The 27,019-nt window shown below is 39.7% G+C and overlaps 1 protein-coding gene and 1 pseudogene across 2 annotated transcripts; both read right to left on the minus strand.

The window, feature by feature from the left end:
* On the minus strand, window positions 1–26,722 carry LOC308642018 (tripartite motif-containing protein 5-like). Its single transcript, XM_081280613.1, has 8 exons — window positions 26,599–26,722; window positions 12,640–13,118; window positions 11,986–12,081; window positions 7,860–8,090; window positions 3,138–3,160; window positions 1,524–1,624; window positions 1,242–1,268; window positions 1–823 (listed from the first exon to the last, which is right to left on the minus strand). The coding sequence occupies exons 2-8, from the start codon at window positions 13,057–13,059 to the stop codon at window positions 204–206; spliced, it is 1,518 nt and encodes a 505-aa protein (XP_081136739.1). The 5' UTR covers window positions 13,060–13,118; window positions 26,599–26,722; the 3' UTR covers window positions 1–203.
* Window positions 8,955–11,694, minus strand: LOC308634612 (ATP-dependent RNA helicase DHX15-like; annotated as a pseudogene). The gene is made up of 3 exons: window positions 11,660–11,694; window positions 10,408–11,326; window positions 8,955–10,081 (listed from the first exon to the last, which is right to left on the minus strand). The product of its transcript is annotated as an ATP-dependent RNA helicase DHX15-like (transcript).
* Window positions 26,723–27,019: the final 297 nt, after the last annotated feature.

Here is a 27,019-nt window from a genome sequence, read left to right on the forward strand (position 1 = left end):
TTGGAAGCATGGGAGATGATGGAGGGATAAATCCTCATATGAGGATTTATAAATCCTTATACACATCTATGAGTGAAAGACTTCCTAACAGAAATGCTGAAGACAGCAAGGACAGGTGGATAAAATGGTGCAGGTGAGCTCAGGTGCATAGGATACACAAAAGGGCCAGAGGCACTACACAGACGGAGTGAGAGTAAGAAGTTTCAAGAGCTTGGCCACTGGAGTATCATGGGCTCTGGACATGTCACAGGATTGAAATAAGGAAAAACTTCCTTAGGAAAGGAACAATTGGAGAATTTATAGATAAGAAACCCATGGTTTGTAACATTGTAAAAAGAAAGTTCACGAGCCTCATAATCTAGGAAAACCCCAATATGTTGTGGAGGAACAGTCACAGAGAGGACCAAGGTCAAAGGATCATAGTGAACATCCTCCTCAAAAGCTTTATATTCAAATATGGGAAGCCTAGCATCCTGCACAAAAGGATTATATTCAAATGTGTGAAGCCCTATAACCCAATAGCCACATTTAGGTTGATAATTTTTACTCTGTCCGTGGAAATTTGAGGACTGAAAATAACTTCTATCACACAACCCCAGATACCAGTCCTTCTTCTTGGACACATCTACCATCCAGTAATGTCTTCCTGATGTGATAGGTGGGTAGCCCAGAACACCTTCATGATAATTCCCATGATAATTCCCACGCTTGCGCGAGTGTTCAAATACAGGCTTGCGTGAGTAGTGAGTTACATATCTTAATTGTCTCTGGTCCTTAGAAATGACAATATTTGGATTGTTGCTTGGAGACAGTGTCAGGCGAACTGTAGAAAAATTAGAGTTACATGACAGCTACGATTTAGCTTTATTTGTGATGTTATTAAAGGAATCCTGAGAAGAATTTAAGAAGTGGAATAAATTCTGATCAGAAGTCATAGAGAGGGCTGGGACTGTAGCTCAGTGGTAGAGGGCTTGCATAGCATGCATGATGCACTGGGATCGATCCTCAGTACCACATAAAAATAAACAAACAAAATAAAGGCATTCTACCCATCTACAACTACCAAAAAAAAAAAAAAAAAAAAAAAAAAGAAGTCAGAGAGATAGGACACTGCAGAAACAAGTATGTGAGTGACTGTTGGAAGGAGCAACATGGACCTTAAAACATGAGAACTACCAGAGAAATCAATTCTGAAAGACGTTGAGAAGACTGTGGCTTATGATACAATAATTTCTGCTTACCCCAGTAGCGTTGAACATCTGTCAGCTCTGAAATGATAAAAATTCATAGTGTGAAATACAAAGGTGTCAGCACTGAAATCCATTCCCTTTCCAGATTAGGAAAAGGAGGAGGGATATCATAGGGCAGTAAACTGGCAAGTGAGGATGAATGGCCACTCCCCATTAAATATGACCACATGGTGAACACACAGAGTCCACTCTCCCTTACCTAGAAACCACACCTTCTTCCCCATCTGTCACCTGCCACCACTAGAATCACACACTTAACCTAGCTCTTCTCACCTTGAGACACCTGCAGCATCCCCTTCAGATCAGGAGCTCGGAATACTCTTCTTTGTTCCTTGGGGAAAGTTTCTGGCTTCCTCAGCATTAAGTCCTTATACCTAGGGATGGAAAAAGTTGACTCACACTTCAGACCTTGTGGTCCCCACCCGACAACAATGATTTCTTTCCATCATTTCACCCCATTGATGCACTTGAACTTTCTTCACCAAGGATCCTGAGAAGGGAAGATTCCTAACTCTGAACTCCTAAGAAATGTTTCATGGTCACCTCCCTATTTAATTTCTTTGTGATCTTGTGAGGGTCTTAACATCTCAGAAGCATAGTTTCTAAAATGAATCAAGTTGCCCCTCTCTCTCTACCTCCTAGAATGCATGGTCAATGGTGAAATATTGGATTTTATGAAACTCTGGTGTCTAAGAAAAAAGAATATGATTTGGGGCTGGGGATGCGGCTCAAGCGGTAGTGCGCTCGCCTGGCATGCGTGCGGCCCGGGTTCGATCCTCAGCACCACATACCAACAAAGATGTTGTGTCCGCCGAGAACTAAGAAAAAAATAAATAAATGTTAAAATTCTCTCTCTCTGTGTCCCCCTCTCTCTCACTCTCTCTTTAAAAAAAAAAAAAGAAAAAGAAAAAAGAATATGAGGAAAATCAGTGCTATGAGTGTGTGTTCTGGAGAAAATGTTCAGAAACTAAGACTGCAGGTCCTGGCTCCTGGGTATTTGAGAAATAAGAAATGTAAGAATCATACCTGGAAATGTTCAAAGCTTATTACTAATAAGGAAGCCCTCAGGTGACATCTGAGGTTTCATATTCTCTGGGGAAAATGTCAAACATTTGGGAAGAGCAATACTATGAACACAAAAGTCATAGTAGTCTTAAGTCTATGTTTCTGAAAATATGCACCTTTCCCAAAGTATGCGATGCACATGGATCAACTGATTCTGGTGTGTTGCTATCCTTGCACACCAAGGCAGTGCCTTCTGGGAACTTCAACTTAGTTCCTGACGGTTCAGCCTCCTTATCATGCAACTGGAAGATGCTTATACATACAGAAACTCTTTCATACACTTTATCCCTGATAGACCAACTTCAACTTCAGTCAAGATTTTTAATTATCCAGGGATTCTAGTTTGTTTGTGAAAATCTAAATAGAAATCACAAAGAAGCCCTTGGTCTCCTTTATTCCCAGAAGAAACATACAAACATCCAGGAATTGTCCCAAAGAGTAATTCTTAGTACTTATCAGACAAAGAAGAAAAATCTTGCCTACAGTAAATAAAGCAGCCATTAAAACTGCAGCCAGAGCTAGAAGTAGGCACATGAGGGCAAGAAATGGTGGTGCCACAGGGGGTCTAATGTTAGAACATCTTATCCCCAGGACAACTACTGTTTCAAACTCTGACCTCCACAACCCAAGTCCCCATCATAGAATCTGTCTAGTCTATACAATACTCAAATCGTGATTTGTGACTATAAATTTAATATAATACTATATCTAAATTTACCTGATCTGGGAGATGTTGTATTCTAACAGAACGCCAGATAATTCTACTAACTACAAATCTCTTCTTACTACACAAAAGGATCATCCCTGGTATCGCACACGTACCTTCTCATGACATCATTCATATCCTAGAAAGAAGGGGGGAAAAACACAAGTTACGAAATTACAGACTGTCCTCACTGACCAAGCTTCATCACATTGTCACCAGCCCCTGCTCTGCTGAGAACAGAGATGCTCACAGTGTGATGAACAAAATAGTAAAGATAAATTCAAGGGCTGGGGATATAGCTCAGTTGGTAGAGTGCTTGCCTCACATGCATGAGGCCCTGGGTTCAATCCTCAGCACCACATACAACACAAATAAAAATAAAAAAAAGATAAGTTCAAGCCAGTCATTCCATGGCTCCCCATGAGATAATTTAAATAAAGCACAATTCATTCACTTATTCAACATTTACATAAACTGATATACTATTATTTGCCAAGTATAAGCAGACTCTGGATAACCAAAGTTGAGTAAAAGACTGAAAGAAAGAGGAAAATGGCAGAAATCCACATAAGGCCAAAAAAATTCTTCAAAAATAAAGGGAAATAGATGTAATACCAGAAGAGAATTTAGAGTGTGTTGCTGGCACATGAGCTTGATGATTTTTATCTTTTTTTGGATTTGTTTTGGGGGGGTGCGCGGGGGGCCCACTGGGGATTGAACCCAGACACTCCCTCAGTTAGTGAGACTGACCTTGATGGAACTTACGATTCTCCTGCCTCAGCCTCCCAAAATATTGGGGTTATGGCATGTGCCATTGTGCGTGGCACAATATTTAAAGATGTTCAGTTGCAACCAAAATTCCTTCAACACATGGGTCAAATTCATAGAAAGAAATAAACTATAAAAAACTCTATAGTTCATTTCCCAAATTACTTCTTAATAATTTGGAAATATATTAACACAATAATTAAGTACTACTTTGATAATTTATATATGTATATTGTGTGTGTATATAACAATAAGATCCCAAAGAAGGAGGAAGGAAATGAAGTATTTGTGCCAAGTTTCTATATTTTGCAGGAATTAAGTTAGTATTGATGTGAAGTAGATTGAGACAGAATAGAGTGCATTTTGTAATCACCAGATCAAGCACTAAGACAACAAAAATACAGCTAGAAAACCAGGAAGACTAAATTTCTATCCTGGAATATATTTATTCAACAACAACAACAAAAAAAGGCACTTAAGAGAAGAAACATACCAAGAAACTTCAGAAGAAATATAGAACACAAATAACAAAGTAGTAAATATAAACACAATTATATCAGTGACTACACTGAATTCTATGGTCTCCATATCCTTATCACAATAGAGATTGTCAAATAAACATCAAGCAAAAATAAATGACATAAACAGGCTAACAATAGATGAAAAAGAAATTTCTTTAAGAGTTAATAAAGGTGATCAAATGTAAATAAACTGACTAAAGAAAGAAAAAGAAAGGCCAAGTGCAGTGGCACAGGGGATCACAAGTTCAAAGCCAGCCTCAGCAATTCAGTGAGGTGATAAGCAACTTAGTGAGACCCTGACTAATAATGCAAGGATGCTTCAACATACAAATTTTAACAGAATGTAATATTAAAACCATATGATGATTTCAAAAGATACACCAAAAGCATATCATGAAGTTCTATACCCTTTCATGATAAAAACTCTCAACAAATTAATTACATAAGGAATATACAATAAAATAAAGTCCATACATGACAAACTCAGAGGTAATATCATAATCAACAGTGAGATGGTGAAAACCCTTCTTCCAAGATCAGGAAAAAGCCCATTTTCACCACTTTTGTCAACATGGTACAGAAAGTCTTAGCCCAGGCAATTAGGCAAGTAAAAGAAGAAACAGATATGCAACATGGAAGTTAAATTTTTCCTCGTTACAGACAACATGATCTTATTGAAAACCCTACGGATTTCACAAACACACACACAGAAATCTTAGAATAAAAAACTAATTCAGTAAAGTTCTAGGATGTAAAATCAATATACAAAAGTTAATTGATTTTCTATACTAACAACTACCCAAAAGAAATGAAGAAACCCCCACTTATAATAGCTATAATAAAATAAAATACTTAAAGTTAACAAGGAAGTGAGAAATCTATATACTGAAACCTATAAAAAAGTTGATACAAAAATTGAAACAGACAAAAAAAGTGGAAAGATATCTTGTGCTAATGGGTTGAAAAAACTGATATAGAGAAACACTAAAATATTTCAAATTCAGCTAAAGCAGCAAAGCTGGAGGCATCACCATGAGTTTAAAATCTATAACAAAACTATGCTTTTTTTTTAATAAGCACTCTACTGACAAAGCTATATTCTCAGCCCTGATCTGTAATCTTTTGAAAAAAAAATTTTATTTATTTTTTAGTTTTTGGCAGACACAACATCTTTGTTTGTATGTGGTGCTGAGGATCGGATCTGGGCCGCATACATGCCCGGTGAGTGTGCCAGCCCCAACAAAACTATGCTAATAAAGACACAAAACAATGGCTATGAAAACAGATTCACTTGTCAATGGAAAACAATAGGGAGTCTGAAGGTTGGTAGGAATGGGTGTATTTATGGTCAGTTGATTTTTAATACGCTGTGTACCAAGAGTACACAGAAGGTTCAGGCATAGCGGCAATGCCCACTAAACCAGTGACTTGATCATATGTTCAAGCCAGCCTAGACAACTCAGCAATATCCTGTCTCAAAATTGAAAAAAATAAATAAATAAATAAAAAAGGGCTAGGGATATACGTAAGTGCTAGAGTTCCCCTTGGGTCAACCCATAGTGCTGGGGGTTAAGTACGGAGAAGAAAAAACTGTCTCTTGAATAAATTGCATTGGGACAACTGGATAACTATATGCAGAAGAGTGATAATTAGGAACATATCATACCACATACAAAAATCATTTCACAGTAGATAAAAAACTTCAACATAACACATGGAACTATAAAACTACTTGAAGAAAACATACTGCAGTACTCCATGTCATTGGTCTGAGCAATGATATTTTGACTGAACCCCAAACCCTGGCAACAAAAACAAAATTAGAAAAATGGTATTACACCAAACTGAAAAGCTTGTGCACAGAAAAGGAAATAATCAACCAAATGAAAAGACAGGCTACAGAATGGAGAAAACATCTGCAAAGCATATGTTTTTAAGGGGTTAATATCCAAAATATATAAAGAACACATATACACGTATAATTGAATAGCAGAAAAACAAACATCCAATTTAAACACTGGCAAAGGACTTGAACAGACACTTCTCAAAAGAAGACAAACAAACTGCAGGTATATGAAAAAATGCTCAAAATCACTAATCATCAAGGAAACATAATTTAAAACTACACTGAGAGATGCCACTTCACACTTGGTAAGAAGACTATTATCACAAAGGAAAGGCAAGCATTGGAAAGGACACGGAGAAAAGGAAACCTTGGCACAATGTTGGGGGAATGTAAATGAGCACAGCTATGATGACAGATAATATGGAGGCTCCTCAAAAGATTGAAAATAATCTAGCCACCCAGCAACTGGGACTATATCCAAAGTATATGAATAAGTATGTCCATGAGATATCTCTCAGATTTACTAAAACACTATTCACAATAGCCAAGCTTTGGAAAAAACCTAAGCACCCATCAAAGGATGAATGGATAAAGAAAATGTCTCTTTCTCTCTCTCTCTCTCTCTCTCTCACACACACACACACACATACACACACAATGGAATACTATTCAGCTTTTAAAAAGACAGAGATCTGTCATTTGCAGCAACATGAAATGAACCTGCAGGAGATTACACTAAATGAAACAAGCACTTAAGAACAAATGCTGCATGATTTCATTTAAGTATGAGGAATGGGCAGAAAATGATCTCATATAAGTAGAGAGTTAAAATGGGGCTAGTCAGGGGCTAAAGGGCAGGAAGAATTGGGCACACATGTGATAAATATATACATTTTCTGTAAATTAAAATAGTCAATACATAGACACATAGACATTAAAAGGATTACAAAGAATTCTTATGATTAATTAGGATTACATATTTGAAAATCAGATGAAATTAACAAATTCCTATAGGATATCAATGACCAAAAACAGACTCAGGAAGTATAAATCTAAAACAGCCAGACACCAATAAAAAAGTTTAAAAATTTGTATTGCACCCAAAAAGGCAGAATAGACTGAGATGGCTTCACGGGTGAATTTCACTGAATATTTAATGAAGAAATAATACCAATTCTTCCAATCCCCCCCGCCCCCAGGAACTACAGAAAGGGGGAAGTCTCAACTCATTCTATGAGGGAAACGATAGATACATCTCTTGTAACCGGAAGCCATTTGTTTGTCAGCAAGGAAGCTGAGGAAAAGATGCTTAGGGCTGGGGATGTGGCGCAAATGGTAGAGTGCTCGCCTGCATGCCTGTGGCCCGGGTTCAATCCTCAGAACCACATACAAACAAAGATGTTGGGTCTGCCGAGAACTAAAAGATAAATATTTTAAAAATCCTCTCTCTCTCTCTCTCTCTCTCTCTCTTTAAAAAAAAAACAACAAAAAACAAAGATGCTTAAAAAAGCAGAAAACAGGGCCTACCAAATATCACTGGTTACAGTGGATCTTCCCTCCAAGGTTTAACTTTTGAAATGCACTCGATAAAATAATAAAAATGGGATTTTTTCCTTGCTATTTACACATTTACTTATTCCATAAGCTTCATAATTGATTTGGGAATGAGGCACTTCAGGGCCCAGAGAAGCTGAAAGTCTTACCTGCAGCATCTCAACTGTTGACCCTTCCAACCGATGTTCCAGATCTGAGATGAAATCTTTCACCAACTGGCTCTGCCGGATCAGCTTACTTTCAGACTCTGTCAGGCTGTTCATAATAACTTCCTCCTCGTTCTTCAGCTTTTGGATCTCCTGCTCCTCCTCGGATTGGAGGATGTCTCTCAGTTTTCCAAACTCTATCTGGACATTTTCCACCTCACTCTGTATTTTGTTCTTTGGGGGGGGGGGAGATGGAGAGAGAGAGAGAGAGAGAGAGAGAGAGAGAGAAAGAGAGAGACTGGGAATAGGAACCATAAAAAGAACTATTTTACATGGGGAGTTCTCACAGGGTAGTCTTGGAACCAAGGGAGAGATTCTGAGAGAGGCCGATCTTTCCCTTTCCCTTCCTTCCTGACATTCCAAAACAATGACCTGAAGTCAGCATTGTCCAGACTCAACCTGAGCTGCAGTGGGATACCTGGGTGTGCCTCAGCTTCAGCTATCCAGGACACTCATATCTACTCCTCATTTCACTTTTTTTTTTTTTTTAGTATAATAGACTTTTTTAAAGTCACTGCCTATATACTGAGACAGAAGATTGTATTTACATAAGCAGAAGACGTAACATTTTACAACTTCTAAAATCAATCTCAACAATTATAATGACCTTGCATGTCAACACAAAGGGGAGGCATAAATGTTTAAATCTATGAAATCAAATTGTAATACTTACTGTAAAGAAAAATTAAAAAGCTTTCGAATAAAGGCCATTATTATTATTATTATTATTATTATTATTTTGGTACTAGGGAATGAACTCAGAAGCACTTGACACTGAGCCATAACCCCAGCCCTATTTTATATCTTATTTAGACACAAGGTCTAATTGAATTGCTTAGTGGCTTGCCTTAATGAAGCTCACTTTGAAATTGCCATCCTCCCATCTCAGCCTCCTGAGTCGCTAGGATTACAGGCGTGCATCACCACAGCCGGCCTAAAGGCCATTATTGAACCTACATGAAGAGCACAACTTGAACTTTTGAATTCATTCATCTTTTAAAGCTCTCCTCTGAATAACTTGAGTTCTAAGCATGGAATTCAGTACTGCGAGTATTCATTGGATTGAAGTTTGGCAATAATGTAGTCCAACTGCCTCCTTACTTCACACTGTGGGAAACTGCTCATGTCATAATATTGAGGGACAATTTTCACCAGCCATTCTAGCTTGATATCTGTACGTGTCCAGATGTAATTCTTTGTTGTTAGAACTAACTCATTATAAAGCACCCATTCAGCCTTGTGGTCAAGAACTCTAGAGAGATGCAACTGAATGACCTGATTACCTTTCACAGTTAAGTAATGGCCTGTTCCTTCTAAATGTGCCATCTGCATAAAATACCCAGTAACCAGAGCTTTTCTTATGTTAATATAATAGTCCCTGCTGATAAAGTCAGTACTTCTATGGGGCATAGAAGTACTGTTCATAATCTGTCCATAATTCGAGATAGCTACTGGCGTACATTGTCTGTGGATATCAGGGACTGGTAGTTGATGAAGTTGCCATAACACCACTGAACCGACCCATGATTTTGTTTAAAAGCATGATAGACATTCAGCAGGTACAGATGATCTCCATCTATGTGGGCAAATCTCATCTTGGTCTCATCTGCAGCTTTCTTGGCCTTCATGGGGCAAACAAAACACTGTGGGACTGACAACATAGCAGTAATAGATAGGGCCTCATTAGAACAATTGTAGTTGCAACTTGCAATAACTAATTTAGGAAGCTGTGGATCTAGAGGAAACTGCCATCATGGATCCCAATTCAGTCAGAGCTCCATCATCACTTAAAGCACCCAGATAATGCAAAATTCCTAGGGTTCTCATCAGAGTTTCAGGAGCTGGTGGATCCATAAAATCAAAATGCACCAATTCATCAAAACCAAGTTTCTTCAACTGTAACACCACTGATGCTAAATTAAAATGCACAATCTCAGGATAGGTGTTATCCTGCATTCCTGTTTTATAATGTTTCTCTGTGTAAATCCTGAAGCACTTCCTAGGTCTGGTATGTCTAGCTCAGCCAGCTCTGAAGCTGATCTGAAGCTGCTCTAATAGCTGTCACCAAAAGAGTGACAGTGATGTCAGTGATGTCCTGCAATGTTAGTTGACACGACCACCATTCTTCTAATTACTGCATTTTGTTTATTGGGAGGTGGAGGGTGCTACTGCTGGGGTGGAGTGCAGAGAAGGGTGGAATGATTTTTTTTTTTAATATATTCTTGACGATAACACTTAGATGAACTGAGAAGAAAATTTAGACAAGTCTATGGCTTTCTCAATTCTGTACACTGTTTTAGAAATACCTTATCTTGATTTTTAAAAAATTTTGTTTTTTTATTGTAATTTGTTATATATGATAGCAGAATGCACTACAATTCATATTTTTTGGAATAACATTTTTTAAGTATTTATTTTTTAGTTGTAGGTGGACACACAATATCTTTATTTCATTTTTACATGGTGCTGAGGATCGAACCCAGTGCCTCACAGTGCTAGATGACCGCTCTACCACTGAGCCATAACCCCAGCCCAGTGGAATAATTTTAATGTCATCAACTTCAGAACCCATAACATCAACCTCAAGCTTTATTCTTTTATAGGCTTCATCAATTTCTTCTTGATTGGTAAAGAAAAGTAGAAGATCTCCCTCCTCCTCTTCCCACATATGTATCTGGATCACTGTTTGAATTGGTGCTTCAAGATAGTTTCTCTCTGGTTCTGGAGTATAAAAGATCTCAACAGGATGTATGAGGCTAGGCATAATTAATAGTGGACAGTGATCAAAGTAAATCTGAATTTTCCCTCATGTAGTAGTATTCGTAACTATAACCTTTAAATCGAATCGATGTCTTACAACTTGCATTGAAACACCCATGAGAATATATGTAGCCAGTGTTCTTTCATGAGTCTCATCAACGATTATTACACCATAGTGCTCCAGGAGGGGATCGTTCATGGCTTCATGAAGTGACATCTCATCAGTCATATACTTAAGTATAGTTTTTGCACTACTACAGCCTTCAAATCAAATGGAATAACCAGCTTCCTGGCCCAACGTCACCTCTATTTCATCAGCAACTCTCTGAGCCACGCTCCCTGCAGCCACTCTCCTGGGCTGGGTACAGGCAACTCCTCTCTTGGGTCCTGGTGAAGATCGCACACACAACTGTGGAACTGTGTTGTCTTACCAGACCCAGTCTCACCAACCAGAACAAATAACAAATAACGAGCATATCTGTAAACTTATTCAAACAAAGAGCTGAAGTCATTTCTTTAGAATATCATAATCATCAAGGTGTATGGGGTAAACTGGTGAGTGGATTAATACACTGCAGAAGTGATTTGTGTCCTGCATGTCCAGTGGGTGCGCTGAATAGGCAGAATGTGTTGATAAGATAAATGAGAAACTTTTAAAGGTCGTAATACAGCACTGATGAGCACAGCAATTGGTTGAAGCTCACAATTCCTTCTGGCTTTCTTTCTCCCTCTCTTGCTCTCTAAGCCCTCTATCACATTCTCAGTCCTACTTTCTCTTGTTCCCTGCAGGCTTCTGGTTGGAGGAGTTATCCTCCCTTAGGTCCAACCAGTGCTATTTGGGCATCTTATTCTTTGAGCAAGTGGTTTGGAAGGAATTAAAAAGAAAAAAAATGTGGCGACTGTATTGGCATAGTGGAGAAGAACCACTTAACTCTTGGGGATGCCCACGCTCCAGCTACAACTTCCTCATTCCACTCTTGTACCTCTGCCGAAAGCTAAACATTGAGGACAGAACCATGACCCATAGCCAAAGTATTCCTTCAGTAGAATCAGAGTCTCAAAAAGCACCACAGCAACAGGATGCAAGCCAACCTCACTGGAGTGCCTCCCTGTGAACAGCTCTCTCCAAACAGCTGTACTCCTTTGTGTTGTACCCACTCTCCAGCCTCCACTCCAAAAGGAAAAGGGCAAAGAGGATTATTCAAATGCTTTCCACCTTATAGACTGACATGAAATAAAGAAGAATCCCTTCTTCCCAAGATCCTGCCCAGAGTTCTAGCTAATTCCCTCAGAAAGTATTTCCTCCTACCTTCCAGAAAGTTCTCTCAGTTTGGATGTCAACTTTCCACTTCTCAGCTTCTTCCTTGGATCTCTTCAGGTTTTGCAACATTTCCTGAAACTTCTCCTGTGAGAAAAGAACCACACCAGAGTCAAGGGAAGAATTTTCTTAGCACCTAGAGAGAGGATAAACCTGGAAAAAAATCAGGTTGATCTCAGAAGAAACTAGAGCTTTCAGAAACTGTGTGAACAGACAATGGTAATATATGAATTGGAAGAAATCCTGTGGTGGAAGGTGTCTTCTCTAAGTCTCTGGTAATAATGTTACCAACCTCTCACCAACAGTAGTCTAAATATTTTTGCACTAGAAGAGGAACCTGATGTTGCAGCAAGGAAAGAACTTATATATCAACCCTTCTCCTTCACTCTTCTGCTGAAAAAAGCCTTCAGAGCTTTTCTTGGACTCGAAATCTCTACCCATCTAGCACAAGGTGGTGTATTTTTATGCTCCCTGTCCAAGAGTTTCTACTCCAGGCTTAGCAATTAAGTGAAGGTAAAATCACATCCTTTAGGCCTCAGAAGGTAAGCATAGCATAGCATAGAAACAAATCACAGGCATCAGTTTCATGATACAATGAAATTAGACAAAATATCGTCTCTGTCCTCCCTCCATCTGATCTCTTACCTGGTACACCTGGATAACCTCCTCCAAGAGGAATGTGGAGTGTCCACGGTGCTCCTGAGAACGCTCACAAAGCCAGCAAATTACTGTCTTGTCTTCCTGACAGAAGAGTAGGAGCGTCTCTCCATGGCGTGCACAGTGATACACCTTCTGCTCCTCCTCTGGGTTCAGGTTGACACCCCTGAGCCTCTCCACTATGTTGGCCACATGCCGATTAGGCCGCAGGTTCTCAAACTGGTAACTGATTCTGCACACAGGGCAGCTGCTCTCCCCTTTTTGACTCATCATGGACTCATAGTTTGAAGTGATGCAGGCCTGGCAGAAGCTGTGTCCACAGTCAAGGCTCAGAGGCTGTGTCAGGAGATCCAGGCAGATGGGGCAGGTCACCTCCTCCTTTACATTCCCCAGGATTGCTGAAGCCATAGCATCTGTTTTCCTGCTCCTGCCTGTCCTGACTTCTGAGATTCCTCCTACTCAGATTCCTACATGATTGGAAGATCAAAAGTGGGCAGAGTAAGAAAGGTTGAAATAGAATGGATACTGACTATGTAGAAATGATAATAGACCCAGACCAAAATTTTTAAAAAAGAGGAAAAACAAAGAACAGAGTTTGGTAACATTGTGTAAGATCTTTTCATAATAAATATCAAGTAGGTCACGTCACATGATAAATTTCATATATGTAACGACTATTATTTCCCTTTACTATTACTGGAAAGGCAGAGAAATAGAGGCCTGTTCTAGCAAGAATTTTGTGTAACCTACTATCTATCCTTGCCTGTTTTTCCCCTGGCCAAAAACACATCCTCAGTGTTAAAAGCACCAAACAACTCATGCCTCAGGCATTTCACCCTTGCTCTTTCCCAGTATAGAAAGCTCCCTGATATTAGTATGACTCCTTACCTGTTATCTTATCACAAAGAGCTGCTCTGACTACCTTACCAAGAGTTCAAACACCTTCATCTCTGATACTTATGTAATGCTATTTTTTCTTATCAGCACATAATAAATAAAAATGAGTGTGTGCTCCTGGGAGTGTGTCTGAACCTCATAAGTTATAATCCTTTCACTAGATGTGTGAATAGAGATACTAAGTGACTTACTATTTTCAATGTGATTTATCTTCAGTACACTGAGGTGAGATGAACTTATTCCATTTAGGGTCCATTTAGATGTCCCCTCTCTACATTACAGTTAATCCAAGACAAAAGAGCTAACTGCATAGTTACCTATTGGTCTTGCAATCATTCTACAAAATGTCACTGACTTTGTGTTAGCAACTAGATTAAATATCAAAAACGTAAGATGAGCCCAAGCACAGTATAAACAACTAGGGATTAATCAACTGGACAGGCATAGTAAATTAAATAGCCAGAAGGAGCAGACATGACAAACACTACTAGAGAGATGGGCAAGTTGCTGCAAGACTAAATAAAAGGGGCAAAGAGAAGATTTTTCCAAGAATTCCAAGGTGAAAAGAAAGGTTTAACAAACCTAAAAAGCGTGAAGGGGAATATGGAATGAAAAAGGAGACAAATGTGTTAGGTAAAATAAATCACCCTTATGAAGAGCCTACTCATGTATGACATAAGCTCTTCAATGTTTTTGAAATTGCTAGCATAGGCTGGTGTGGTGGCATGTGCCTGTAATCCCAGCACCATGGGAAGTCAAGGCAGGAAGATCGCAAGTTTGAGGACAGTCTCAGCAACTTGGTGTAGACTTAAGCAACTTGTTAAGACCCTTTCTCACAATAAAAAATTAATAAAAGGGCTACGGATGTGGCTTAGTAGTTAAGCACACCATGGTCCAATTACCAGTACCTAAGTAAATAAACAAATGAACAAAATTGCCAGAATGCCTGATGTACGGTGAGTTGTAGGGCTTTGGTATCATATAAGTCTGCAGGAAACAGAAAATGTGACACTTCTCAATTATAGAACACTTGAGGACTATTTTCTAATAATAGGGAGAAAATATCAGTCTAAAAAAGTTCCTGTGTCACCCCAAACAGAGCTTTGCCTGAATTATGCAACTTTGTGTCCTGGTGCCAATATGATACCGTGCCCACCTCTCAGGGAAGCAGAGCCCCCATTGAGCTAGTCCATCCTGCTCTTCAGGCCAAAGAGCAGAAGTGCTCTTCCTCCTCAGAACCAAACTTGCACTCTAGAATGGGAGCTGCTGAGGCACTCTCCTCCCGGGAGTGGAGTCATCTCTGTGCCATACCATCTTTGAGGCCTGAACTGCTGTGGTGCCCCATCTTCTCAGGACAAGGTATTATCACTGCACTGTTCCTGAGCTGGGAACTGCAAGGACTGAGCCACAGCTGTGGCCCACATTCCTAGGTCTTTGCTGCGGGTGCACCATGGCCCCCAGAGCCTGGGCTTCCACAGAATCCTACTGTGTTGGTCCATATTTGTGCTGCTACAAAAAAATACCTGAGACTGTGTAGTTTTTTTAAAAAAACAACAACAATGAAAACATTTATTTCTTATGGGTCTGAGGGCTAGAAAGTCCAAGATTAGAGATCTATGTCTGCTGAAGCTTTCTTGGGCATCATCTTGGGGCAAAAAGGAGTAAAGTGCATACATGAAAGAGACAGAATATGAGACAAGTGGGAAGGAGGCCAAACTCATCAGCACCTCACTCCCATGCTAACTCTCTCCTGTAATAACAGCATTAATCCATTAATGAGGACAGAAGCCTCATGACCTCATCACTTAGAGGGCCCACCTGTCAACAGCATTGGGGATTAAGTTTACAACATGTAAATTTTGGCATAGATTCAAGGGTTGGCCCCATTCTACCCCATGTCAGAGCCATAGCTATATGTCCTCTCCCTGGGCCTCAGCTTCTAGGGTACACCTCAGAGTCTCAGGGTAGGGTTGTAAGGGTGACCTACATATACCCTGGTTAATGATCTCATGAACCAGAAGTTCCTAAGTGCCACAGAAGTTGGTTCCACAAGTCTCTAAGTCCAAGATCCTGGCTCTGCAGCCACTCTGAACATATGTACCCTGGAACCCAAGTGGCATCAAAAGCTACCGACAAGACACCAGCTGTGTTGCCATGGCTGTTGCCACAGGTTCTTGCAGTGCAGGCCACTGAGTCACATTCAGACTTTGCACATTGATTACAGCTGACAGAGCTACATGAAGACTCCTCCATTATGCCTACCTAAAACCAGAGCCACCCCACCCTGTTCAAGTGGCACTCTTGTAGTCACCTGAAGTGAAAGTCTTTCCCCACAAAAGATAATCTGCAAAGCTAACATGCAGACAGCCACATGTATACTCAAGAGGTGTGAAGAAGCAAAGAAAGAGGAATCTATCAAAGGAACCTCCAGTAACTGACCCCAAGGAAATGAAAAGCTACGAACTGCACCCAAAGCAAATCAAAATAACAACGAGGAAAGAAGAGTTTCAGCAAACTTAACAAAAGAGCCACAGAGAAATATTAGAGCTGAAAAATTCAATACAACAAAGGAAATTAAAACTGCAGGAGAGAATTTCAACAGTAGATTAGCTCAGGCAGAAGAAAAAAAAATCTATGAATTTGGGAACCTGTGTTTGGTGTGCATGTCTGTAATCCCAGCTACTCAGGAGGCTGAAGCAGGTGGATGAAATTTCAAAATTAGTCTGTGAGACTTAGTGAAACCCTGACCCTAAATATAAAGGCTGGGTATTTAGCTTAGTTGTAGAGTGCTTGCCTAGCATGCACAAGGCCTTGGTTTTGATCTCTAGTAAAGCAAACAAAGAAACAATGACAACAAAAACAAAACACAAGTGGGATTTATCTGTGGCATAAAAAACTAGCACATACAAATCAATCAATAAGACACATAATATTACAGAACAAAAGATTAAAACCACATGGTGGCCAGGTGTGGTCGTGCAAGTCTGTAATCCCAGTGGCTGAGGAGGCTGGGGCCGGAGGATCTTGAGTTCAAAGTCAGTCTCAGCAAAATTGAGGCGCCAAGCAAGTCAGTGAGACTCTGGTCTCTAAATAAAATACAAAATAGGGTTGGGGATGTGGCTCAGCAGTAGAGTCCCCTTGAGTTCAATCCCCAGTGAAGGGGTTATGGAAAATAATATTCCTACAAGAACCCAGCCACCCCCTAACAACAGAGGAACAGTGTGACTCAGGAGGAGGAAAGGAAACTAGCCAAACATTAAACCTCTCCTAGAAACAATGGGCCCCAAAGTAAAAAAACAAACTTTCATCCCTTCCTGGGTTCATCCCCAGCATCTCCACCAAAAACAAACATTCATCCCTTCCCAACCACAATCAATCCTGAAAGGAGGAGGCCTGTATTGAAAAGCTAGGCCCTGGACTTTTACCCTTTCCCACTGCAGATGAGTTCTGGAAGGTAAAAAGCCAATAGTGAAACTCTAGGTAACAATGGGTCCCAAAGGAAGGAAGATAAGCAGTGAACATTAAAAAAAAAAAAAAAAAAAAAAAAAAAAAGTTCTGAGCTTTTTCCCAGTGACAATGAGTTTCAAACTTTTGACAACTGTCTTCATGAGCTAAAATTTTAACCTGCACAACTAGGTCCCTGATTGTTCCAATAGCACTTTTACAGTCTCCAATGATTAATTCACCCTCATTGTAAATTATAAAACTCAGACTCCTTCTGTAATCCGAAGGCCATTTTTGCAAACAGAAAATGTGCCCTCTCATGCAAAATTGATTGACTGCCCTGTAGAATAAAGGAGAGCTTGCTGATCTGTTTGAGGTCAGCTTCGGTCCTGGTTATCTGTATTTTCATTATGGTGCGGAAACCATGTTGGTTATTTTTGCTTACACCTGGTAGCCTCCCTGCAAACAAACAAACAAACAACAAACAAAAATGATGACCATAATTGGTGCATGAAAGCATCTGACAAAGTACAACATCCTTTTATTATTAAAATCTAAAAAATTTAGGAATCAAGCCGGGCAAGGTAGTGCAGACCTGTAATCCCAGCAGCTAAGGAGGCTGAGACAAAAGAATCACAAATTCAAAACCAGCTTCAGCAATTTAGCAAGGCCCTAAGCAACTCAGTGAAACCCTGTCTCAAAATAAAATAGAAGAAAGAGCTGGGGATGTTGCTTAGTGGTTAAGAAGCCCTGGGTTCAATCCCCAGTTTAAAAAAAAAAATAGGAATAAAAGAAAAATTTCTTCAGGATAATAAAGACCATATATGAAAATACTATAACTAATAGAGGATAAAAGCTTTTCTTTGCAGATCTGATAGAGAACATGTTCACATTTGTCATTTCTGTTCATCATAGTACTGAAAGTATTGCTGAAAAGTCAGTCTTTGTCCTTGAAGCCAATCCAATAACGAGGACATAGTTGTTAGGTCGGTGGCAGTGACTTGGTGGCGACTTAGTGGCAACTTAGAAAAAGAAAAAGAAGACTTATTGCTTTACTTGCTAAGGAGAAACATGGGGGATTCTTGCACTGAAGTCTATGATTTTGCCTGTCAGCAGAAAGGGGGCTTTTAAAGAGGTGATTCAAAGGCTACATTACACTTGTTGTGTTCTCTGTTGGAGTTGTAATTTACTTGTTAATTCTTCTGATACCACCCCCAAAGTCTGAGTTACTTCTTCCTATGGTGGGTGTGTATCCAAGGACAGATAAATCTGGTTACCATGGGGGAAGAAAGGTAACCCTATTTCCCATGAGATTAAGGAAAAGGAAAGATTAGGGAGGAGCAGGGAGAGAAGAAGAGAAAGAAGCATGAACATTTTAAAAATAAGTTGCAGTGCCAGAGCAACAAGGGCTACTACATTCAAAGCATAAAATGGATCACTGTTATAAAAGAACTGAGAAGAACAACCAGATGAAAGAAAGAAAGAAAACTATACAAATGGGAAAGGAAATGGTAAAATTGTATGTATTTACAGATGACAGAAAACTCCAAATACTACATAAAACCTCTTAGAGCCAGTAAAATAATTCAGCAAAGTCACAAGATACAATATCATCATAGAAAAATCAGGCTGCATTTCTTTGCACAAATAATGATTACCCACCTACACACCTGAAAAAGAAATTAACCAGGCTGGGGATGCAGCTTGGGATGTGCAAGGGCCTGGTTTCCATTCCTAGTATTGAAAATTAATTAAGAAGTCATTCCATTTATGAAAGTGAAACCAGAGTTGGGAGATGAGACTAGATTTTCCACTTTACCAAATTCCCAAGTTTTGAAGAATAAAGTCCACAGATAATCACAGAAGGGAAGTAAATGGAACAGGATTTATTTAAGCGAGAAGAAATACAATCCCACTTTGTGCTATCTTCGGAGTTTATATATGGTTCTAGGGCAGAGCTTGAAGCAAATCTATGTAAACTGGGTATGGAAAAGGCATGTGGCTATCATCCAAGTTTCACTTCAATCCTTCTTACTGTAATCCATTCTCCTTCCTGTAACTTCCATTTGGTTCACCTCCACCTTCCATTTTCTACCTCTGGGACAAAGAAGTTGGTTGTAGGTGTACTCACAGGTGAGCCTTCAGGACTTTTACATTTGAAATAGGCCTTAACATGTGCATTCATATGTACACTGTTGTACCCCTTAGCCTCCAGGTGTGGTTGAAGGGGGCCCAATTTCTTGACTGCCTGGCCATTTTACTGATCTATTCTATCCTCATTCAAAAGCATAAAAAATAAAAATAGGAAAAATGTAACTAAAGACATGGAATATTTGCACAATAAAACTAACCTATTGAAAGTAATTGAAAAGGGCATAAATTAACATAAAAATGTCTGGTATTCAATGATTGCAAGAATTAACATTCTTAAAAAAATCCATACTGTCTAAAGCAATACACAAATTCAAGGTAACCCTTATAAAAATCTCTATGGTATCAGTCACAGAAATAGGAAGAACAAGCCTAACATTCATTGGAAATGACAAATAAAACTTCAAAAGGTCAACCCTGAGAAATTTCAAAGTATGTTACAAAGCAAAATTACTGAAAACAGTACAACTGACATAAAAATGTACACACAGATGAATGAGCAAAGTAGAGAGCCCAGAAATAAATCCAAACATATATAGTCAAATAATTTTTTGACAGTGGAACCAAGAAAAAAACAATAAAGAAAAGACAGTTTCTTTAATAAACAGTACTGGGAAAAAGAATTTCCAAATGCAAAAGGAGGAAAGTTGACACTTATCTTAAGCCCTAGAAAAAAACCAACTGAAAGCCAATAAAAGATCTAAATGTAAGGCATGAAACCCCTAAAAGCAAACAGAGGAAAAGCTCTCTGACATCGGCCTTGGCAATAATAGTTTGGATCATATTAAAAATCCAGGCTATATATAACATAAGGTTCTCTAGTTCTATCCATTTACCAATAAATGCCATAATTTCATTTTCCTTTATCGCTGAATAAAACACCCTTGTGTATATATGCCACATTTTCTTCATCCATTCATCTGTTAATAGGCACCTGAACTCACAAAGTCAAGGATTGAACATTTTCTCTCACATGCAGAAGCTAGACCAAAATAAAGGGGAAAAGGTGGGGAGCATTCCAGGAAAAGAGAAGAGACATCAGTGGAGTAAAGGAAGAGAAGATGGGGGGAGGGAAGAGCACAGGAAATGGGAGGAATCACGGAATAAAATTGACAAATGGTTCTATATACATAAAGGAATGTACTACAATGACTTTCACCTGCAGAAAGAAGACCAGTAGAGAAGTGTTGAGAGCCACAGCCCAGTCGGGATGGCACCTAGCTTTGCCAGAAGGAGTGTTTGAGAGGTGATGCCAGAGAGCCACTAAGATGATGATAATTAAGTTATAATTGCTGTGACTGGATGATGCTGGATAGAAACAGACTGTGTATTGAGTTGTATATAGACCCCTGCTGTCTGGCAATAGGTCGGCTCCTGTTGCCTCAGGCGCCCAGTACTTTGGAGTTCCCCTGGTGGCTCGGTTATTTTGTGCCCAGGGAGATTGTGGTATTTGGTGGCCCATGTGGGGGATGCCTGAACTTGGGGGTAAGTGAAATTGCTCGCCCCTGAAGGAGAGGGAGAGAATGGGTGACCATTTCAAACAACAATGTGTTCTTGTTTTGATTTGTTTTGTTTTTGTTTCAAGCTGCCGGTCCCTAGAACTTTCTCAGGCAAACTGGGGAAAATGGTTGGCTCAGGATTGAAAGTTGTTTGGCCCTGAGGAAGAGACAGAGATAAACCACGGATACACATATCAAGAAAATAGAAAAACTGATACAACGAATTTTTGTTCCGTTTTTGTTTCATTCTGTTTCGGTTTTGTTTTGTGTTATCTTGTTGGGTTGTGTTATACTTGTAGCAGAAATATGGGGTCAGAAATGAGCAAAAAAAAAAAAAAAAAAAAACCGAAAGGGTGTTAAGTAAATTGCTAGAGGAAGGAGGCATTCAGGCAGCGAGTGCAGAGAGAGCACAGGAGGTGGCAGCCCAGCTTGAGATAGCGGCAAAGAAGTTTTTCTATCTAAAAGGAAAAGATAGCAACTAGGATAACTTTATCAGACATAAATAGGAAATAGCTTTCTAAAATACTGCTTAGCATTAAGTTCTTAAAGTAATTTTAATGCCATTTAAAAAAGATTTTGAGGAAACTAGGCTTACTTTGAAAGCATGAGAAAGAAAGAAAGAATAAAAAGGTGTTTGTACATGGCAGATTGAGACAAAAATTCTTTTTTTTTAAAGAGAGAGTGAGAGAGGAGAGAGAGAGAGAGAGAGAGAGAGAGAAAATTTTTAATATTTATTTTTTAGTTCTTGGCGGACACAACATATTTGTTGGTATGTGGTGCTGAGGATCGAACCCGGGCTGCACGCATGCCAGGCGAGCGCGCTACCACTTGAGCCACATCCCCAGCCCAAGACAAAGATTCTTAATGGAGTAAAAAAAAGAAAAAAAAAGAGATTTTAAAAAGTTGTCTAAAGAGGATTGCAGAGTTCTTAATAAAAGCCTTTAATTGAAGGGCAGCCGTGTAAACTAACATTAAAGCGATTTAAACAGAATCTAAGCCTCATTTAAAAGAGTGAAGCTGTAGGTGGTGAATAGTCATTTAAAAGTACAGTATAGATGATAATTGGAAGGCTTTAAAAGGTTAAACTGAAGGTGGTTAAGATGCCTTCATGCCGGAGAAAAAACTAAAGACATTATAACTCATTGCTTACAAAATTTTGCCACTGTAGGCATTCCAAAACAGTTAAAAACAAATAATGGCCCTGGCTATACTTCTACCTCTTTTAAACAATTTTGCTCATCATACTATTAAAATGTACTTATTAAAGCAAAAAGAGGGAATTGGGAAGGGGTATATATCCCCCAAAGATAAATTTAAAATAACCCTTTTTACTCTAAACATTTAAAATTTGGATTCATCAGGGCTTAGTGCTTTGGAAAGGCATATGTGTCCAAAAAATGTACATGAGCCCAAGGTACTCTGGAAGGATATTCTAACAGGACAATGAAAAGGTCCTGACCCAGTGATTGTTTGGAGTCAGGGGTCTGTTTGTATGTTTCCACAGGGAGAACAGCAGCCAATTTGGATTCCAGAGAGACTAACTAAAGTGATTTCCTATAGACCAAAAAGAAGATGACTTGGCTCAAATCCATAACAGCTGATATCCAGAACTCCAGTTTGGCTATCCTTACATCTGCGACAGTGATTATCCCACACCTGGAGGCTAATGAATAATGAACACCATTAAGGCCTATTTCAAATGTAAAAAAACCTTGGGGCTTGCTTGAGGGAATACCTTCAGACCCATATGCAAGTTACAGGAAAAAAGATGGGATATCAAAAGAAGAGTCAAACCCAGGTGGTAACCAGAATGCTTTTTTCAATATCTATTTTATTATTGCCCTTTCCCACATCATGAAGTTCCATTTTATTTTTTGAGCTCATACAGACCTAGCTTAATGTTTTTCTTATCAGTTCTATTTTTTGACTGTGGAGTTTTTAAACATTGTAATGGAGATTTCACCTGTGAAAAGCTACAAGGCCTTTACTATTATGTTATGTGTTGTATGTATTGTATTATGTGTGCACACTTGTGTTTTGTGTTGTATGTCTGTATGTGCATATGTCCATATATCATATATGAGGAGCGCACATGAAAAAATGGATCCAAATTTTTTTTTTATTATTCATGTGATTTAAATGGTTTAATTTAAATTGGTTAAACAGCTGTTGAAGACTGTTTTAAAATGTGAACAAAAAAGGAGGTTAACAGACCTGTTTGTTTACTTTCACCTTTCCTTTTCATTATATCTAATTCTATTCAGGATACTAAATTGTTTAGAAAATTGCTTTTTTTAGTGCCTGCTGGAATGTTACATAATTTTTTTTTTTTTTAGCCATCATTGCCAGAATTCCTATCTTCATCCCAGTGCCGGTGAAGACAAAGATAAAACCAAACTATAGCTTCTGCGATAGCTATCACAACAAACTGTATAAACTGATACATCAATGAATAATGTAACTCAACAAGTGATGCTCAATCAAGGAGTCGATTTACTTTGTGAGGAAATGGACATATTAATGGATTCCTCTGCTTTGAACTGCTTGCAGAACTTGCCTGGACTATGTATCACTTGTATGCATTGTGAACTATCTGTTGGTGCAGCAACTTGTGGTAGTGCCAGGGTATTTTTGCTGATGATGTCATCGGTGGTACAATTTTTCCAAAAGGAGCCGTCAATTGACTTGATGTCATGGTATTTTTGTATCCTCCTCCCTTCTGCTTGTGATAGTCATTCAGCTAAAATTTGGGGGCCAACAGAGGTGAGGCAAAGAACCTCACCCCCCCACTGGTGCAAAGGCTATCCACAAGTATGGCTGTATGCTGGGCTGGTAGTCAATGATGGGTAAGATCCAATTGCAATGGTACCAATCTAAGACAGGAGGCTGACGCCTTGAGGTCAGCTTCTCTGATGATGGGTAAGGACCATATGTATTATTGGACAACCTAAGACAGGCACGGTCCCTAAGCCACATGCTTGTTGTTTAATTAAACAGAAGGGGGGAGATGTTGAGAGCCACAGCCGAGTCGGGATGGCACCTAACATTGCCAGAAGGAGTGGTTGAGAGGTGACACCAGTGAGCCATTAAGATGATGATAATTAAGTTATAATTGGTGTGACTGGATGATGCTGGATTGAAACAGACTGTGTATTGAGTTGTATATAGACCCCTGTTGTCCAGCAATAGGACGGCTGCTACTTTGGAGTTCCCAAGTTGAGTTCTCGCAGGGGTTCCTGGTGGTGGGTGTGGAGCCCGGTGGATTATGAGAGAGTTCCCGGGGAGTGTGCGTGGAGTGCTGGTGGAGTTCGGGCAATAAAGGACTTCCTGTTTGGACCTACAAGTGCCTCCTGGGGGCTCGGTTATTTGTGTCCAGCTAGACTGTGGCAGAGAAGAGAAAGAGGAACAGAAGGGAGGAGAGTGAAAGGGGAAGTAGTGGGGACTGAAATGGAACAAAATGTATTCCATGCACATATAATTATGTCAAATGAACACCACTATGATTATAATGCACTAATATAAACATTTTTTTAAAAAATCCAGGCTACAGTGTGATGTTCTGGGTTGGATTCGCAGCACCAGAGGGAGGCATGGAGCTCGGATTACAAAATCCAAAAATAATTATACAGAAACAGTTCTGCACAGCAAAGGAAACAATCAACAAAATAAAAATGTCTTCTGATTGGGAAAAAATATCTGTAAGGCACAGATCAAATAACTGGTTGATACAAAAAATACACGAAGAACTCATACAAGTCAGGAACAGAAAAATCTGATTTTAAATATGGATAAAGAAACTGATGGATATTTCTGCAAAGAAGACATAAAAATTGGCTAAGAGGCATATCTTAAAAGGTACTAGACATCACTAATCATCAGGGACATGCAATTCAAAACTACACTAGACATTACCTTATACCAGGTAAGATGGCTTTTATAGACAAGATGACACATAAAAAGTATTGGCAAGGCCATGAAGAAAAGGGAACCATTGCATACTTTTGTGAGAATGTAGTCATGTGACAATATGGAGACCCCAACAAAATGAAAAACAGAACTACCAAATGGCCTGGTAAGTCTTCTTCCTGGGTACATGTCCAAAGGAGATGAAATCATGTTCTTATAAAGATATCTGTACTCCCATGTTCACTGTGGCATTATTCACCATAGTCAAGACTTAGGAAACAATTAAATTGTCCATTGGTTGATGAATGGATAAAGAAATTTTTATGTCTGTTTGTCCATCCATCCATCATCTATTAATGATACATAATTCAGCCTCAGAAGAGGAGTCCTGTCATTTGGCACAACCTGGATGAACCCAGAGGACAAACTAGGTTTGTAAAAAGCTAAGCAACATAACAGAACTTTAATATTTTGTGATTGAGGTAAACTGTTTCTCTTGGCATGATGGAAGTACTGATGTTATGTAGAAAGGATTACTTTCTCTAAAGAGGCTGAGAAAATAAAATTGAATTATACTTAATTTGCTAAACACTGTCATCTAGTATCAGTTGAGGCTTTAAACTGAAAAATAATAAGTCAATTCCAAAATACTGTGAAATGTTAATTACTACAGAGCCCTTCCTGCACCCTCACCAGGAACCTGCCCTTGATCCAACAGGTTGCTAAGGTAACCTGTCCCAGGAATTGTCCCACCCCACAGAGAGCTATAAGCTTGTTAATTAATGTGCTCTGAGCTGCTCCATCCTGCCCTTCCCCCTTCAACCCACCTATTTCCCACAATGAGCATTCTGGGCCTATTCAAGTAAGCAGGAAGGAGAGAGATAAGGGGAAGAGAGCAGAACAAAGGAAGCCTAGGACATATAAAAAGGCAGAACACCTTGTTTCTGAGGATACTAGGATACAAGCTATGGCTCCCTTCTTCTTCCTGGGGAAAGTCTATGTTACCTCTTTTTAAATAAAACTCTGCCTTATATGCTTGCTTCTGCATGCTTCTTTAGTGTTCAAACTTCAACATGCAATGGAGAAGAACTCGTCACCTATAACAGGTGGCATTAATTCCACTGACTATGGAGGCAAAGAAAGGAAGATCACGTGTTCAAAGTCAACCTAAGCAAGTTAATGAGACCCTGTCTCAAAAAATGGCGGTGTGTGGCTCAGTCAGTGATTAGGCGACCCTGGATTCAATCCCTGGTATTAAAAAAAAAAAGTGAGATTTCTGTAATTTCCCATGTCCTTTGCCAGTTCTACTTAGCTGAGTTCTGCTTTTGGCAGATATGGCTCAAGGGGAGGGAAGAGCAAGGGAGATGACTTCTTTTTATTGTTTAATTATATAGAGAACAATGAGTTTCATATGACATATTTATGCATGCATGTAACAAACTTCATTACAGTCCATCCCAAGTAGCCCCTTCTCTCTCCCTCCTCCCACTCTCCCCTTCTTTTACCCTACAGTTCTCTTTTCAGGAGATTCCCTTTGGTTCTCCTTAGAGTCAACATGTGAGAAAATATACAACCCTGGACTTTCTTTGTTTTTAAGGAACTGCAGTAATTCCGTGTCTGGGTGGGGGCTGTGAAATAGGCCTGGCGAGTAGATAAGAGGCCACAAAGCATCAGGGCTTCTGAATGCAGGCCAAGGTGATGGGAATGGATCTGTAGCTGCAGATCACATTATTACCCTGAGGGGCATGATGATTTCAGTTTTAAAGATCTCTCCAGCTCTGCCACAGTTGTTGGGGGAGGGAACATCTATCCAAGGAAAAAAGGACTCTGGCACCCTTCACCAAGGTGCAATTCAAAATTCCAGACCAGGAGGGAGACAGGGTTAGGTTCAGCATGGACAATTAAGGTCCCTCCAGGAAGCCAATGCCTTTCATCCCTTTACTCCCAACTTCTTTCACAGCACCCCTCCCCCAGGCTGCGCTCAGCAGGGAATCCTGGAGCTGGGCCAGCGGGCCTTCAGAACAGCTTCCTGGCAAGAAGTCAAACTCACCCAAGCGAATCCGGGTTTTCTTCTAAAGTCTTCCCAACTCTGCTCTCTGCAAATTGGCTCAGTAGCCCTTCAGAAACTCATGGGAAGTGGGGTCTGCGGGATTGGGCAGATGTGGGCAAGATTCCTTCTCCAAACCTGCCTCCACCAGGGCTTTCCCCCTGAGCTTAGTGCACCTCCAGAGAAAGGAAAGTTATATTCTTGTGGGCGGGGAAGAGAAACTCGGCCAATGTGCTGCCTTCACGTAAGCCTCTTGGTCCACCCCACACCCCAATTAATAGGCCCCTGTGCAGCCCTGCCTTCCCCAGGTGGAGCTGAGGTAAAACGAAAGGGCACGCCCCGACCTCTGACCCATTCAACTTGCTATCTATTGACTGGCCACAGTTCGAATTACTGTAGCTCTAAAATATGTTGGCTGTTACCT

This window comes from Spermophilus citellus (genome assembly GCF_964194105.1).
Source record: "Spermophilus citellus genome assembly, chromosome: 2".
In the NCBI taxonomy this organism is placed as follows: Eukaryota; Metazoa; Chordata; class Mammalia; order Rodentia; family Sciuridae; genus Spermophilus; species Spermophilus citellus.